Source organism: Hydra vulgaris, chromosome 14 (assembly GCF_038396675.1).
Source record: "Hydra vulgaris chromosome 14, alternate assembly HydraT2T_AEP".
In the NCBI taxonomy this organism is placed as follows: domain Eukaryota; kingdom Metazoa; phylum Cnidaria; class Hydrozoa; order Anthoathecata; family Hydridae; genus Hydra; species Hydra vulgaris.
In genome coordinates, this window is record NC_088933.1 from 21,218,762 (window position 1) to 21,235,000 (window position 16,239).

At 28.9% G+C, this 16,239-nt stretch overlaps 2 protein-coding genes across 2 annotated transcripts; both read right to left on the reverse strand.

The window, feature by feature from the left end:
- Positions 1-310: 310 nt before the first annotated feature.
- LOC136090971 (uncharacterized) lies at positions 311-1,063 on the reverse strand. Its single transcript, XM_065817953.1, has one exon. It carries the CDS (start codon positions 1,061-1,063, stop codon positions 311-313), a length of 753 nt encoding a protein of 250 aa, XP_065674025.1.
- Positions 1,064-9,293: 8,230 nt separating this feature from the next.
- On the reverse strand, positions 9,294-11,687 carry LOC100213011 (CCHC-type zinc finger nucleic acid binding protein). The gene is made up of 2 exons (XM_065817775.1): positions 11,402-11,687; positions 9,294-10,340 (listed from the first exon to the last, which is right to left on the reverse strand). The coding sequence occupies exons 1-2, from the start codon at positions 11,487-11,489 to the stop codon at positions 9,799-9,801; spliced, it is 630 nt and encodes a 209-aa protein (XP_065673847.1). The 5' UTR covers positions 11,490-11,687; the 3' UTR covers positions 9,294-9,798.
- Between the last annotated feature and the right edge of the window lie 4,552 nt (positions 11,688-16,239).

Consider the following 16,239-nt stretch of genomic DNA (forward strand, 5'->3'; position numbering starts at 1 on the left):
CGTTTTACAAGTTAAGATAAATTATATAACATCAAAAACAGCATCGTACTAACTAGTTTTTCTTTTCTGTGATATTTCGGTCTAATTTGTATAGACCATCGTCAGACGTAAATACCAATTTAAAAACCGTTACAAAGTAAGAATCATGAATAGTCATTACAAAGAGGACGTCAATAAAAACTGTTTTGTTTTTTTAAGATTTTTTTAAATAGTGGTCTCCAACTATTTAAAGCAACTTTTACCCCGTTATCCCTGTTAAGCAGTACCAGGGGATTTTTTAACCTCCTGAGATGCTTGTGCTAATGTTAATTTAGTTCATTTCAAGCGATTCCTTTATTTTCCTTTCATGATAGCTGCTATTTATAGATAAAATTTTTAGGTGCAGCCAGTCGAATATCCCATGACATTCTTCAGAAGCATGCCAATTGCCATTCATGCAATTAATTTGGTGTTCTATGCTTCTTTGCAAAATTCTCTTTTTTGTTTCCCCAATATAAATTCTCCCACACGAACACATAAGCTTGTACACCCCAGGGTTGCTGTTTGGCATAAATCTAGATTTGTTGTTACAGAGAATTGTGTTTAAATTAGGTGATGTTGTAAAAATAACTTTGACATTATATGTTTTCAGTGCTTTGCGTAGTTTCGGTCCAAGTGTTGGGAGCCATGGTAGTTTTATTATTGCAACATTATTTTCTAATTTTTTTGTAATTTTATTGTTAGGATTGTTTTTACTTGAAAGGTAATTTGCGACAATTGTTTCTAGATTTGTTCTCTTATGACCGTTTTCAACAAACATATCTATTATAAACTGAATCGGTTTGTTAATGTATTTTTCGGAGCAGATTTTGATGGCTTGTGATATGAAACCTTTAAAAAATCCATTAATAATTGCAGGGTTGATATTTGAGTCAGATTTTATTTGTATGTTTGTTATTGCTTCTTTACAGTGGACCTTGAAATCATAATCGTAATTATTTGTGTTAGTTGTTTTTATACGTAAAAAATTTAGTTCTCTCTGATCATTTTCAACCTTGAAACGTGTACAGAATATTGAGGTCATGTTGATTTAATAAAACAAGAAATTTGTTATGCTTTTCAACTGATTCAAATCTGGCATGGCTATCATCAACATACCTTCAATAAGATTTGGGTGAAAAGTTGTTGATTTCCACAATATGTAGAGCTCTTGTTTCCAATTTTTGTAAGAATGCCTCTGCAATAACAATAACTCTGTGATAATCCAATTGGACCGGAGTTAGGTATGGTTCTAATTTTATTTTTATACTAAAAATAACATTGACTAAGGACTAGGTACTTAAGTCACGTGACAAATTCTGTAGACAGTTTTTTGTATATAAAGTATACTTTTTCAGAATAGATTTAAACCGATTTTTTTATTTTATATGTCATAGTAAAAGCTTTGACGAAAAGTAAAATGTTTATACTTTAATAAAATACCTGCTAAATTTTTTATTAAATGTTTATCTGACTGTAGGAACAATTTTAATAATGTTTTGGTAATTATTTTAATAATGTTTTGGTAATTAAAAGCTTAAAATTATTTTATTTGTGTTCTAGCACCTTTTCAAATAACCATTTCTCGTTGTTTCTGTGCATTTTTTTTTTTGGTTTTGTGATTAGCTGGTCTAAAATACCTTTAAAAAAACCAAGTTCTGACTGATTTTCGGTACTTCAGCCGAAATTTTAAATTTTAGTTAAAAACCTGTTAAATCCCATCCTTTTCTTCCTTTCCGTCCGTCTCAATATTATTTCAAAATTTCGGCAAAAATAATAATAACTTATTACTATATTATTAAATATATTGATATCAGTATTTGTATAAAATTAGCTTCAGTATAATGAATAGTAAAGAGTTATATGATTGGTATCTATGCTTGAATGATAAATGTTTGAAAACGGTGTGCTCGAATTTTAGAAGCCAATTTTCAAATTTGTTTTCAGTAACCGAAAATAATTTGAGTTTGTACAACAAAATTAAAATTGTTATAGATAAATTTAAATCGTTAAAGAAAAAAAAACATTAAAAAAAGAGCTGATGTCCTTTATACCGTCTATTTCAGAAAATTATTTTAAAGTATGTATATCAAGTGAGAACAATAAAACAAAGTGTAACAAAAGAAAATTGAAACATCAAACCTCAAAAAATTGTTTTAAAAGATTAAAACTTGCTTTATCCGATTGTAAAAATATGTTCAAATCTGTTAAAGTTCATAATAGTAATATGAAAAAAACACTTACATCTAACGACTCAAGAATGACATATAAATTATTACATGAAAGTAATAAAGCAAAGATTCGACAATTAAAAAAGAAACAAAACGAGGAAATAAAAGAATTGAAAGATTATTATAATAATGTCATTACAAACCTTCATAAAGCAGCTAAACTTTTGATAGATAGGCTTGAAAAAAGTGACTAAAAAGTTGCACTCCTTCGTGAGGAAAAAAGAATTGCATGCAAAAAATTATATTATGTAAACAAGAAGTATAGCATGGTAGTAAATAAACATGAAAAGTTTTCTTCTAATAGTCTAAATAAAACTAAAAAAGATATTGACTCTCCCAACATTAAAGAAAAATTATTATACAAAGAAAATAAAGATTTGAACACTTTAAATTGTCTTCTCCTTGATCGCAAAATAGTAACATTTCAAAATGGAAGGTATTCTAATGATATAAGAGAGATTTTTATGAAGTTAGTTTCTTTGAATGTGTCAGCATGAATAAAAATAATAAGGTTATCACAATTGTTTTGTGATAACCTTATTATCACAATTGGATTACTTGAAATGGCTAGAAGTGATGCAGATTATACTATTAATGCGTTAACCAAAACATTAGATGATATATGTGACATTTTAGATAATAGCAGCAAGGAAAAAAAATTTTCTAACCTTGTAATGTATTTAACCTTGTAATTTTTCTAACTTTGTAATGTTTTTCTAACCTTGTAAATTTTTCTAACCTTGTATGTTCTTTTAAAACTACCATGTCTGATCTCGGGCCAGTTAATCCACTGTTTAATCTAAAACTTAAAGATTTGAGAAAAAAATTACTGCCTAAAGTTATAAAGAACTGGGAAAGTTTAAAAAAAGGTGAGCAAGCTGATTTTATTGAAATGTTAAACTTTTTTTGTAAATTGCATTTACTAACCAACTTTGCAACAGAAACTGATAAAACAATTGAATCATTTGAAAAGTTAGTTTTAAATAGTAGTTATGAAAATATTTTTTCATTCAGTACTGTAGAATCAGGTGCCACTAGATCAATAAGAACTGCATGTAAAACTTTTCATGTTAGGGGGAGTGATGAAGCTCGAGTTGCTGGGTATTTTAATGCATTTCTTGCTGGTAAAGGACAAAGTAAGTGTATGCTAGCACCCTTTGTTGGTGACCAATTTAATGTACTTTATTATAATGTCGCAGCTTTGTATTTTCATTCCAAGGATATTTTAGAGTTTCTTCAAAATTGGCTGAATCTAAAAAACCTTTTACTTTCAGTTAAAGAAGATATTAGCAACAATTTATATTTAGCAGAAGTGTGGGCTCTTGGAATAGTTGATAAAATGATTACTGGCCCACTTTGGCTGATAATTGAATCACGAAAGAGTATTCTTGACATGAATCCATTTTTGCTACCTTAAAAATGAAACTTTTAGACTTGTGTAAAAATGCATCATCAATTATGATTTCGAAAACACCTATATTCAGTCCAAGTGATGTTAATATTCATAAAGATAATATTCACAAAGAGACTGCTGACACTGATTTAAATATTTTAACACTGCAGATATTAGAAGTGATTTGTCATTCTTTATTAGTTGTTCTTGAAAGACAATCTGGTGATCAACTTCCTGGAGGTGAATATTGGCATCCTTCTGATAATATAAGTAAGTCTGCAAAGAATGTCCCAACAACAAACTAATGCCAAAATTCAAACTATACAAGCTTATACTATGTATATATAAATAAAATATAAACTATACGCTTATACTATGTATATATAAACAGTAAACTAATGCCAAAATACAAACTATACAAGCTTATACTATGTATATATATATATATATATATATATATATATATATATATATATATATATATATATATATATATATATATATATAAATATATATATATATATATGTATATATATATATATATATATATATATATATATATATATATATATATATATATATATATATATATATATATATATAAATAAAACACTAAACTGGTTGGATAAAAAGACTTTATATGCTTTTATTTCGTTGCTTAAAAAAGCTTCAAGTAACTTTAATAAAATGAAAGAAAAATACAAACAATGCCATTTAGAATTAAAGTTTGAAACGAGTGAAAGATTGTCTGGAAAACATAAAGCTAGAAAAGCAGCTGAAAATAAATCTTTCTTTAAAAAAGCTAGGTAAATGAGTTGTTAAAATTAAGAACAAAGGTGTGGTTGACTTCAAAAGAAGCAGATGATGAATATGTATTGTTAGGCGACTCCTTAAAAACCAAAAAATATTAGGAGCACAGTTGGATTTTAATAAGTATGTTATGGAAGCAAAATGTGAACCTAAATATTTTTACAAAACTGTAATGCTTGGTGGTAAGAGAATAGACTTTACATACTATGAGTTATTCAGTAATTTGTAATCAATTATTAGAACAAGGAGTTTTCCAGTTCCCATTGTTCCAGAGCCCATTGAGAGAAAGATTTCTCTTAAAGAAAGAAAAGAACGAGATATTTTGATTTTGAAACAAAAAGAAGAGTTATGTGAAAAATTGAAGAATGCAAGACTGTCTCAGTTAGCCAATCAACAAAAATTAAACGTCTTGCCTAATGTTTGAAATGATCTTAATTATCTTGTTGAAAAATTTATTCAACATAAAATTGTGAAAGTCAACACTAAAAAATATTTTTGGTGTACAGGTAAAGTTTTTAGATTAAACAAGTTTAATTAAAAATTTAAAAAAAACTTATTTAAAAATAAAATTTATAAAAACCTAATTTAAAAATAAAAACCTAATTAAAAAAAAAACTTTGCTTGGTGTAGTCTATGAGACTGAAGAAAATCAAGTAAAGACTTTCCACTGTTGACCTTGAAAATGGAAAATTGCATTGTAAAAGCTTTCTTTTACAATGTGTTAAATTGTAAAAAAAAACTAATATTGTTAAGTATATATCAAATATGATATTTGAGAAAACTGAAAATTTGTCAACCTAATGTTTTAATTGTTCACAATTTGATGTTCTAATTTTTCAATAAAGTAAAATCAGGGCTATAATTATAATAATGTGCATGATTATTTTTGTTGTTCTAAAGTTTGGTCAGTCGTGAGTTAAACGTTGTTTTATTTGTTTATTACTGTTTAAAAGTTTATGCAAGAAAAATGACAGATTGATTATTGCCTAAAGTTGTTGCTTAAAATTTTTGAGCATATGTCTCATTTACGCTAATGACAAAAAAATCATGAAGTATAAAAATGCAAATTTCTTAATAACCAGAAGTGCTACAAAATTGATTAAACCCACATGGCCTACTATATTACACGGCCGTGTATGTTACATTTTAGAGGCCGATTCTAAGAGGCCTATTATAAAAAAGATGGCTGCGCAACTATAGCGAAAACATATAATTATATCTTATCTAGACTAAATAGATAGTATAAATATAATATTACGAATAGGAATAATATGAAAAAGTATTCACGAAAAACTGGCATTTTGTGCTTTCATACTAGTGATTTATGTATTTATAAACGTATATATCTATGTATATTATATATATATATATATTTGTATCTATAATATATATTTTTATATATTTGTACATTACACATTTAAATTGACAGCACTGGAATTTATAAAAAAAAAAAGGTAAAAATTTGTGTTTTTTTTTTATCACAATTTTTTATGTTACTATCTATTTATATTTGTTTTTTTTAATATTATTTTTCTCTCTGTCTACTTTTAAAACTTATAACAGCATCTTTTCGTACAGTGGCATTGATTATCTTCTGTTTATTGTTAAAAAAAAATATTAATTATAATTTTAGAAGCAAATTTAAACCCCCATTCTTTGTGTAAATCGCAAGTAAAACAAACTGTTGGAAAAGTACTTTGATAAAATAAAGCTTGATACATCTTTGACATTAGCACCTTGTTTAGTTATTAATTTTGAAAGATTATCTAAGATTGCAAAACATCCACATGTGAAATCCTTAAGTGAAAGTGAAGGCACAGTAAGACCACCTCGTGAAAGTATTTGTAGATATTGACAAATATTTATATTGCTTGCATCTGTAGCAAGCATAGACTTGCAATTGCTACATTTGCTTCTTTTTATTAATTTCTTTGCTATGTAACCAGCTATTTTTGTTGCAACTTCTTCTGTTTCAGGTGATAGAGTTAATTCTGATATCTCATTTGAGTTTTAATATAATGTTATTAGTAATTCATCATTAATAGGGTTATCATAATTGTTCTTTAAATCTTCATCCCAAAAATTTACATTCTCCTTAATTAAAGTCCGACATGCTAAAATAATTTCTGAATGTTGAACTTCTAGTAAACTTACTAGAAATCTCCCACCACTCATCTGTCAATATTGAGAAAATCTACGCTCTGTAGGGTCACTTTGAAGTCGTGAAGTAAACACATACAAATATCCTTCGTCGATAAGCTTGTCTATAAGCATTGCTTGAGAACGCAGGGTTGTGATAAGAGCAGATGATGTTTGTTTTGATAAAGTGAAAAATGGAGATTTCTGCCAAAGTTCAATCCAATCAGCTAGTTGCCTAAAAAATTTGGTTTTACCATCATCAAAAATAATTGCATTACCAAGTTTACTAGGACTAAATTGTTGTTTTGAATTTGAAACAGTCCACCATTTTTGAAAAATACTTAAAAAACCATAAATGGCAGTTCGTTCTGGAAAATAACTTTTAAAACTTGCAATTGTTGTTTCATCAAAAATCGAAAGTGCAAGAGAAACATTTTGCTTTTTATTACCAGGTTGGAGACTTTGATATGTAATTTTGGGAGCTTTTTTCAAATTACCTTGAAGTTGTTCATCTTTAGAATGTAGAAGATGAAAATCTCCCCAAGTTATATAACCAGCTGGACAATTATAGACATCATCTTTTATATTATAAGTAAATGATGGAAAGACAAATTTTTTGCAGTGTAATAAATTGTTTCTGATATTTTTAACAATATGAACACTATCATAGAATAAGTATATTTTAACATTTGGACTATCAGGATGATAAATATATAAATTTGACTGATTACCAAATTTAGAATGAAGTAAACTAAATGCATTTATATTTGCTTGATGATTGTCAGTAACAACTCCTCGAATTTTAAAACCAGATAAAGAAAGAGAACTAATAGAATCTGATATTTGCTCTGAAAGCCATTTACCACTAATGGTAACTTCGGGTACTGAATTATAACATAAGGAATAGATTTCTTTAAACTAACAATCATAAATGCAACAACTCCTTTTTACAGAATACCATTGTCATCTGTACCCACATAGACACCACTACAATATTGTGCCTGTTTCTGAAGATAAAATTCATCTACAATTAGTATTATATCTTCAAGTATTGAACCCTTCTCACGAAGGGTTTTAATAGCCTTTATTGCATCAACTCCACCTTGTTTTATTTTATTTAATAAAGAAATTGAAGGTAAAGGAAATGATTCAAGTAAAATTTCATATGCTTGTTTAGATGTATATCTTAATAATAAAGCATGTCTTATCATATCTGCAGAATATTGCGGTTGACCCTTTGCTTTATAGTATATTCTACTGTTTATTTCTTCAAGAAGTATATTTCTATTAGAAGAAGCTATGTTTTTTATGTATGATGCAAGATTTTCTAGCATACTCAAACTAGTTAACTTGGCATTATGACCTTTAGTTAACCATGCTGGAAGTGGAACATTATTTCCTTTGTATTGCAATGCTACACATAAACAATGATCAATTTTTATTGATTCAAGAACTGAAGGAAAATGCGTTAAAGGATCAAATATTAAATTGTAACAAATAACACAATTTAGATGTTTTTTAAATTAAAAACCTTCTGGTGAATATTTACTGTTTAACTTGTTCCATTCAGTAATTTTATCATTTTCAGAAAAAAAACTAAGTTCATCTTCTTGATAAATACGAGTTTTAGGTGGTCTTCTTAAAGCAATAGGTGATGGTAGTGTGGAAGGCCGTTTTAAGCATTCGCTTGAGAAAATATATATATATATATATAAATATATATTTTTTCGCTTGAGAAAATATATATATATACACATACATACATATATATTTACATATATATATATATACACATATATATATTTACATATATATGTATATATATATATATATATAAATATATATATGTTTTTTTAATATTGCAGTCATTATTCTGTTGCGTAAATAGGCCTCTTAGAATTGGCCTGTAAAATGTAACATACACGGCCGTGTAATATAGTAGGCCATGGAACCCATTTTAAAACAAGATTAAAATTTTAAATGCAATAAAATTAAAAGTAGCATTTCAATTTATTGATATAAAAAGTTTATAAAAGTGCCCATTAAGACATAGTTCTATTAATTGGCGGATGTCAGTAAGTGTTATTTTTTCTCACGAGATTAAACAATGCCCGGTATCACGAGATTAAACAATGCCCGGTAACAGGGATAACGGGGTAAAAGTTGCAGACCACTATTTGAGTAAACCATAAAGACAAATTTTTATTTCAATTCTTAACGATTTTTATTGTCACCTTTTTTAAATCGATATTTACGTCTGATGATGGTTTATACAAATTAGACCAAAATATCACCAAAAAAAATTAAAATTGTTAGTACGATGTTCCATTCAATAAGATTTTCTTGGGAACAAAATCTGATAAATGGAAATCCGCCCTTGAACTGAGATTTAAATCATAAAATAACGACCGAAATTTGAACCGCAAGTTGTTAATGGTGAGCAACAGAATTTTTAGACACGACCCTACCTTACGCAAATCCAGTCCGGGTTTCCGGTAGTATACTTAGTTTTTATATTTACGGATAAAGGACATTCGAATAAATTTTTTTTACAAGGTTTAAGTTCAACATGCTACTTGATGGACAATCGTCGCATCAACCAAAACTAAAATCTTAGTCTCAGTTTGTTGAATAGAATTAACTTAACACTTATTGTAATACAACACCAAAAAAGAAATATTTAAACACATAAAAGAAATAAATTTCAGTTTGAACTTTGTTTAATTCAAGTTTTCATATTAACACCGCTGACAATGTCCTCATCACTCCCTTAAAAAATTATAAAACTCTAATCAATTTAAAATAAATAGAAAGAAGAATCAAAAAGCTTTTAGGAAAACAAACAATTCAATATCTCAAATACTTCATATGTCTGCTAATTTATATCATGCCAAGCTAAAAATTCAACATCTTACAACTCTGGTAACACTAATATTTTCAACACAGTGAAGATTATGGCTACCTTTTTCACTCACATTTTTCAGGCTTATATTCATTAGTATCTTTACAAACACAAATGAACACATCAAATCACTTATCTCTCTCTAATAATCTTAGTAAAAAATAAGCATCATCACCACAGAAACTCAGAATCTATTTTTCAAACACCGAATCATCAATGACCAACTTAGAGTCATTCTATTCTTCTATTACGTAACAATGCAATCGGAACACAGATCAAACCAGCCAGCGACGTTCTTATTAAATTTAGCTGTCGTCTTCAGCTTCTGTGCAATCACGAGCAAAATGACCAACTTGGTGGCATTTGAAACATGTATTGCCATTCTTTTTATCATTACTTTTATTATGACAATCCCGAGCAAAATGACCTTTTTCATTACATTTGTAACATGTTACATCACGTTCACGACTTGAATCATCTTTTTCAGTGCATTCTCTGGCAAAATGACCTGGTTTGTTACAATGGTAGCAGACCTGTTCATTGGTAGAGGAAGTGAAAGATTCACTTTCTGGGCAATCCTTTTTAATGTGTCCAGCCTTACCACAGGTATAACACATTTCTTCTTCACCTTCACAATCTCTAGCAAAATGACCATCTTTGCCACATCGATAACATCGCTGTTTTCCTTTACGCCCACCGCGCTGAGTACAATCTCTTGAAATATGGCCACTTCTACCGCAACTGTAGCAGGTACGAGAATCAAAATTTCCACTACCACCACCAGAGCTAGACTTAGAACAATCACGTGATAGGTGACCAACTTCACCACATCGATAACATTCTTTATCTAAAAAATTCAATACTTGTTTGAAAAATAATTGCTTTATTAAAAAAGAGCAATGAGCACAAAAGAGCTAAATATCAATTTTATGTTATTTATACTAGTATATTATATCAGCCATGCAAATTATCATTGTGATTTGACTATATAAAATCTTTACTATTGGTTAAAAAACTTCTGGTTTTATTTGTTAATACTGTTAATTTGCTAGAAAAAAGTTACTATTTGATTTGTTTATTTTTTCTTAATTAAAATGTCCAATTGAAATTATAAATGCTCCAGATAATTACTTTAACTCCATATGATATAGCTATAGGAGGTTAAGAAAGTTTCACTAAATCTATAAACTTTTTTCTTTTCAGCAGCAGCCTAAAGATAGCAACATTTTAATTATCTATTCTTTTATTCACCTTACTGTGATGATAAAAACTTTAGCAAATGTCATACTAAACATTTTTCTATATAAAGTGAATTCTTTAAAATGATATTAACTTTTTTCTCATACTTATGCTATTATGAGTATGAAATGGTAAATATATCTATATAAAATAAATACCAAATAATGTTAACTTTAATAATGTAATCATAATAATAAAAATAAAAAAAACTATGGAAAAATAGTACCTTAATTTATCACAATATACTCAAGCTTTATCTTTCTAAGCTTTAAGCTTTAAATAATGGCGAAAGTCAAGTAAGGATAAAGCTTAATAATATTGGCAAATATTTTAACTTGGATATAACAACAACTCGATAACTTATTCATATTTACAATATTTTTATATTTAAACGAACGCAAGAAAGTTTTAAATATATTTTAGAGAATTTGATATAGCGATAATTTTATTTAATATCAATTTATAAGTTATTTTAATTATCTTAAATTTGAAACAATAACGATAGTTCGTTATAAAAAAGATTCGCAATCTAATTGATGATAAAAAAAATTTTAAAAACATTATTAAACCCAGAAACAAAAAAATAACTTAAGACTGACTAAAGAGGTTGAGATACAATTATTACTTTTAATTTGTCTAAAGATGCCTTAATTATTAATAAAATCTCACCAGATTTTTGTGAAGTTTCAGTACTAGATGGTTCTGTGCAATTTCTAGCATAGTGACCTTCGTTTCCACATTTGTAGCATGTCGACATAGTAAATTGGACAATATAGTGTCAAGTAATATATTATTTGCTACAACGTCCACACGTCACCAGCTATATCAACTCTCCGCGAAAGAATGATGCTCGAAAATTCTGAAGTGCTAATCAATCGTCAGAGTTGGCTATATTACTAAAACTGAAATTCAAAAATATATAAAACTGACCTAAATAATAAAAAACAGAATAAACATAATTTATCGAACAAAAACTACTAACTAATTATTTTAACAAGCATTTAAAATAATTAAAACATTCAAATAGTATCTCAAAGAAAGCATTGCATTTAAAAGAGCAAGAGTCAATTTTTGTTTAAATGCGCATTAAAGATACAAAAAACACGATCACGTGTACAACTTGTTGGCGTATGTTAGGCCAATCTCATATAGTGGACGAATGGACACAGCAAACGTTTTTTTAAGAAGATAACTGAAATATTATTTTGATAGTTTAATTTTTAAATTAACAAAATGAAACAACTAATTTTAAGTTAAAAAATGAGCATTTTAACTAGACATTATGGTAAATTACTATCCGATACAGAACTTCTCGAGCATCTCCAGCCAGTGCCGTGGCTAGTGGGTTGGAGGCCATCCCTCAAAAACCTGTCATTGAGCCCCAAATTAAAAAAAAAAATTCTACTAAAAAAAAAAAAAATTGCAAAAAAAAAAAGGAAGAACCGTAAATTTGTTCATTGTTTCAACTAATGGCTCTACAAAGTCATTATTGTAACCGTAAAGTAAACCGCCTTAAGGATAAAAAAGAACATTACAAATGGGCGGTTACATTGGTATAAATTCCAAAGTATTTTTTCCGTGTGTGAAAAGGTTTTGTTTTTTTTAATTTTATTTTAGGTGCCCCAAGAAGTTCATATGGTCTTTGACTGAGCACCGCGGATGAGCATTTAACTGGAAGTTCACGCCTTCTTCTAACCGATGTTGCAAAACTTGTCCAGTGGTTTTAACCACGGATCCAATGTTTCTGAGGCAAGTGCGCTACCACTGCGCCTCGGCTGCTCAAACTTTTAAATATGAAAATTAATGTTTCTAAAGACAAAAATAATATACAACTCTGCTTTAAAAAGAAAAAAAAGGTTTTAATGCTCTAGAGCAGCCGTTGCGCACAAGCCTCAAAAACAAAGGATCCGTTGGTCAAACCCCACCTCTAAGTATTTATTAACAATAAACGGAATGGGCCTTTGAGGTGGTAGTTGTGTTTAGAAGATCCAGATAGAAGCATCTGAACTCAGCAATCTTTAAAGAATATTGCTAAAGTAACCATTGACTACTGCATTGAATTTACAGAGTGTTTCAATCAATCAATAATAATATGATCAGAGTATCACATAGAGTAACATAATAATGGGTTCATGAAAAACATTTTGAAAGTCTCTTGCTCTTGTGGTGTTGGCTGTAGCAGTTTTGAAAGCATTGTGATTACTTTGAATGAACTCGAAGGTTCCGACTTTGCCAATCTGATGAAGAAATTTGGACTTTACATTACACCAAGAGCAAAGGTGAGCACATAAATGAGAATGGAGACTACAAAAAGTGGTGGCATGATTCATGTCGCATGATAAAACAAAAGTTATTTTACCAAGACCCAACTTGTTTAGTACCTTCTTGAGTTTTCAGCAAGATTTTCGAAATTGCAATCATTATTTGCCTCATTTAGATGGAAGAAGTTATTATGCGTCTCTAAGTTGAGAATACCAAGAGAGACTTTCAAGAAACTACCTTTCATGTTTTGTTTTTGTTTTATGTGCCCCAAAAAGACCTAACGGTCTAGTCACAAAGCAAGACTCGAAATATAGCCAGAGCTCGCTTTGATCCCTAGATTTCTTGCTTTTAAAGCAAGCGCTCTAACCACTGCGCCACGTCTGCTCAAATTTTCATCCAATCCAAATATAATTATATAGCCTTACCTTGTGCTCCTTAACTCAATTTTATTTCTACTCTTATCTCTATTTCTTTGCAATATATTAAAAGCCTTTTTGTCTCTAAGATGTTGCTTTTTGTAAAAGTTTTTAATAATGTAAACTTTAAGCAATATGGTTATGGATTAAACAATATTTTTTAATATTATAGATTATATAAATTTTAAACTATATGGTTGTAGATTTAACAATGGTTAAGGTTGAAAAAAAATTGTTCCACCAATAACGTTTTCACTTGGCATTTTTTTCCACGGTTCCCTGAGAAGTCACTTGTTTTATGGTTGATGCAAGTTTGTTTACACCGCAGTTTGACAATCCAATCTGGCTTTGAACAACACGTTGATTTTGATCAGTTAAAGCGCATGCAGCCGGAAATAATTCTCTACGCTTGGAAGGTCTTGAAAAAAAGTTTTTAGTAAAGCTTTTGTATTTTTCTTTGGTAAATTTTTTGTTACACACTTTATAAAGCTTTAATTAACTCTTTTTAAATATTCATAAGTTTTTAAGTTTAAACATTATAAACCTAAAAAATAAATTACTTGGAACCACAGAAAGACGTTTTCCTTTTCCTTGATTCAGTTTTACAATCCCATGAGGTGAAAGAGTCTTATTTGAAATCAACAAGGCAACTACTTTTTCAGCTGCAACATTGTCTTTTGTGGTAACATTCAACAAATTCTGTCTAAGTGTTTTGTCACTCCAATGCAATAAACCAAGCAGTCACGTGTTGACTTCTTTTTTAAACTCCGAGATAAAAAAAATCAAAATTAAAAATAATGATTTTTATTAAAAAGTGAAAATCAATTTTTCTCTTGCAGACGTAATAATCTGATTTTGGGATACACACTAATGTAACTATTTGTGTACTACCATTCCCAAAAGGTTTTTAGAAACAGAGAGTTCAAAATAATTTGCATTTTGTTACACTGGGAATAGCATAAGGGGCCCTTGAATAAAATAACTTTAAGAAACTAAATTTTTTCATTCCGTTTTTTAATTAGTTTTTAAATTTTTATAAATTATTAAAATTTCTGAATTGTAATAAAACTTTTTTTTTCTAAAGGAACTTTTTGTTTGTTTTGTTTTTAGAAGATTCTAGATATATAGGACTTTTTTTAGAAAATGATGACTGTGCCCTTCCGCTTCAAAGTCCGTGTCGTCGGCGCAGTCTTTTCAATGATTTTAAACTTTCCAATGAAATTCCGAAGACCTATGACGTCGTTGTTCTTCATCGTCTTGTTATGATGTAATATTATTATTCTTACTGTTGTTTTATTGTAATAACTATTGTAATTGTTATACAACTGTTTTTGTTCTCATTAGTATAATTATTTTTAAAATCACTTCTATTCCTACTTGTATTAGCTTGATGTAACAAGTTTATTAAGAATAAATTTTATCTAACTTGATATGACTTATTACAAACATTGTAAAAATTTTTAGAAATTATTTTTCATAACAAAGACTGCATCCACTCAGACCTTGTTGGACAAAGTCTTTCAATTTTAATACTATTACTTGTTGTAATAAGAAACCTAAATTTGACAGCCGCTTTAAATGGGATTCAAATAAGATGAAAGCCCCATTTGGTGTTCCGAAAAACGTTATTGCAATGAGAGGTGAGATTTATTATGCGAGTTATTTAAGTTATTTAATATGCGAACAGTTTTCCAATCAATACACTGGCTCCATAATAGTCTAGGCCTTGCATCGTCTCTAAAATTATACCTTGCATAATTAACAGCTTGTTCACTTGCTCTGTTAATCATACAGCGGTTTATATATATATATATATATATATATATATATATATATATATATATATATATATATATATATATATATATATATATATATATATATATATATATATATATATATATGTATATACATACATATACATATATGCTAATTCACCTCCCCAAGGCCGAGAAAACCACTACAGACGAGGAGGCTACTTAATTGTGGTTATAGCCCTTTCTCAACTCTATAACGCCGAAATACAAACCTTGACAAATAAGGCCGCTGCGCAGAAAAACAAGTTGAGCGCTGTACTACCAGGAATGTGGTGGGGATCGAACTTGGAACCAGTCGCTTAAGAAACAGACCCGCATGTTTGCAGGCTCGTATAAAATATTTGTGATACCCGGTTTCAAGAGTTTTTTGGAAGCCCCAATCATATTCCGAGTCTTCAAACAATTAATAAAATACAAGTTAGTATACTCATTTCTTATTTATTATCATTAAAAATTTAAAACCACATTGATGTTACTGTAGCAACATCATTTTCTGGGCCATCTTAGAGACAAAGTTTTGAAATAAGATCTTTATAATACACGCTGTTGGCTAAATCTGATTCCATGGCTTCAAGGGTCATCAAATTAACATAATCGCTTCTGACCAGTTAGGGATCAAAAATAATCCTTAATCATAGCCAACTTGCCTAAAAGATTTTACTCCTTCACAGGCAAGGCAAGAAAGATTCTAATTGAAACACACGCTTGAGTAAATATTGAATGAAGTCCGTTTTCCTAAGATTTATTTAACAATTCAACAGGCTTTTCTCTAGCTAGATTTTTCTTGAATTACTATAAATCTTGAGTATCTGGTACAACACTGAACATATTACATCCAAAGATTTTCTCGTGGTTGTAGCACGCAATTTCAGGGAGTACCTTTTTTTTTTTGCATTCTCTTTGCAACAAACATGATTTCATTGAACTGCAAGCTTCTGTTGAAGAGCAATGCTAAACTATTACTCCAAACAAGTCAATCTCTAACCTTGTCTCCGTTCTGAAATTCCTCTAT

Excerpts from the sequence above, each read along its gene's own strand:
- LOC136090971 (XM_065817953.1), bottom strand. The coding sequence starts at position 1,063 with ATGACCTCAATATTCTGTACACGTTTCAAGGTTGAAAATGATCAGAGA.
- LOC100213011 (XM_065817775.1), bottom strand. The coding sequence starts at position 11,489 with ATGTCGACATGCTACAAATGTGGAAACGAAGGTCACTATGCTAGAAAT. Across the intron at positions 10,341-11,401 it reads TGAAACTTCACAAAAATCTG|ATAAAGAATGTTATCGATGT; the intron begins GTGAGATTTTAT and ends TGAATTTTTTAG.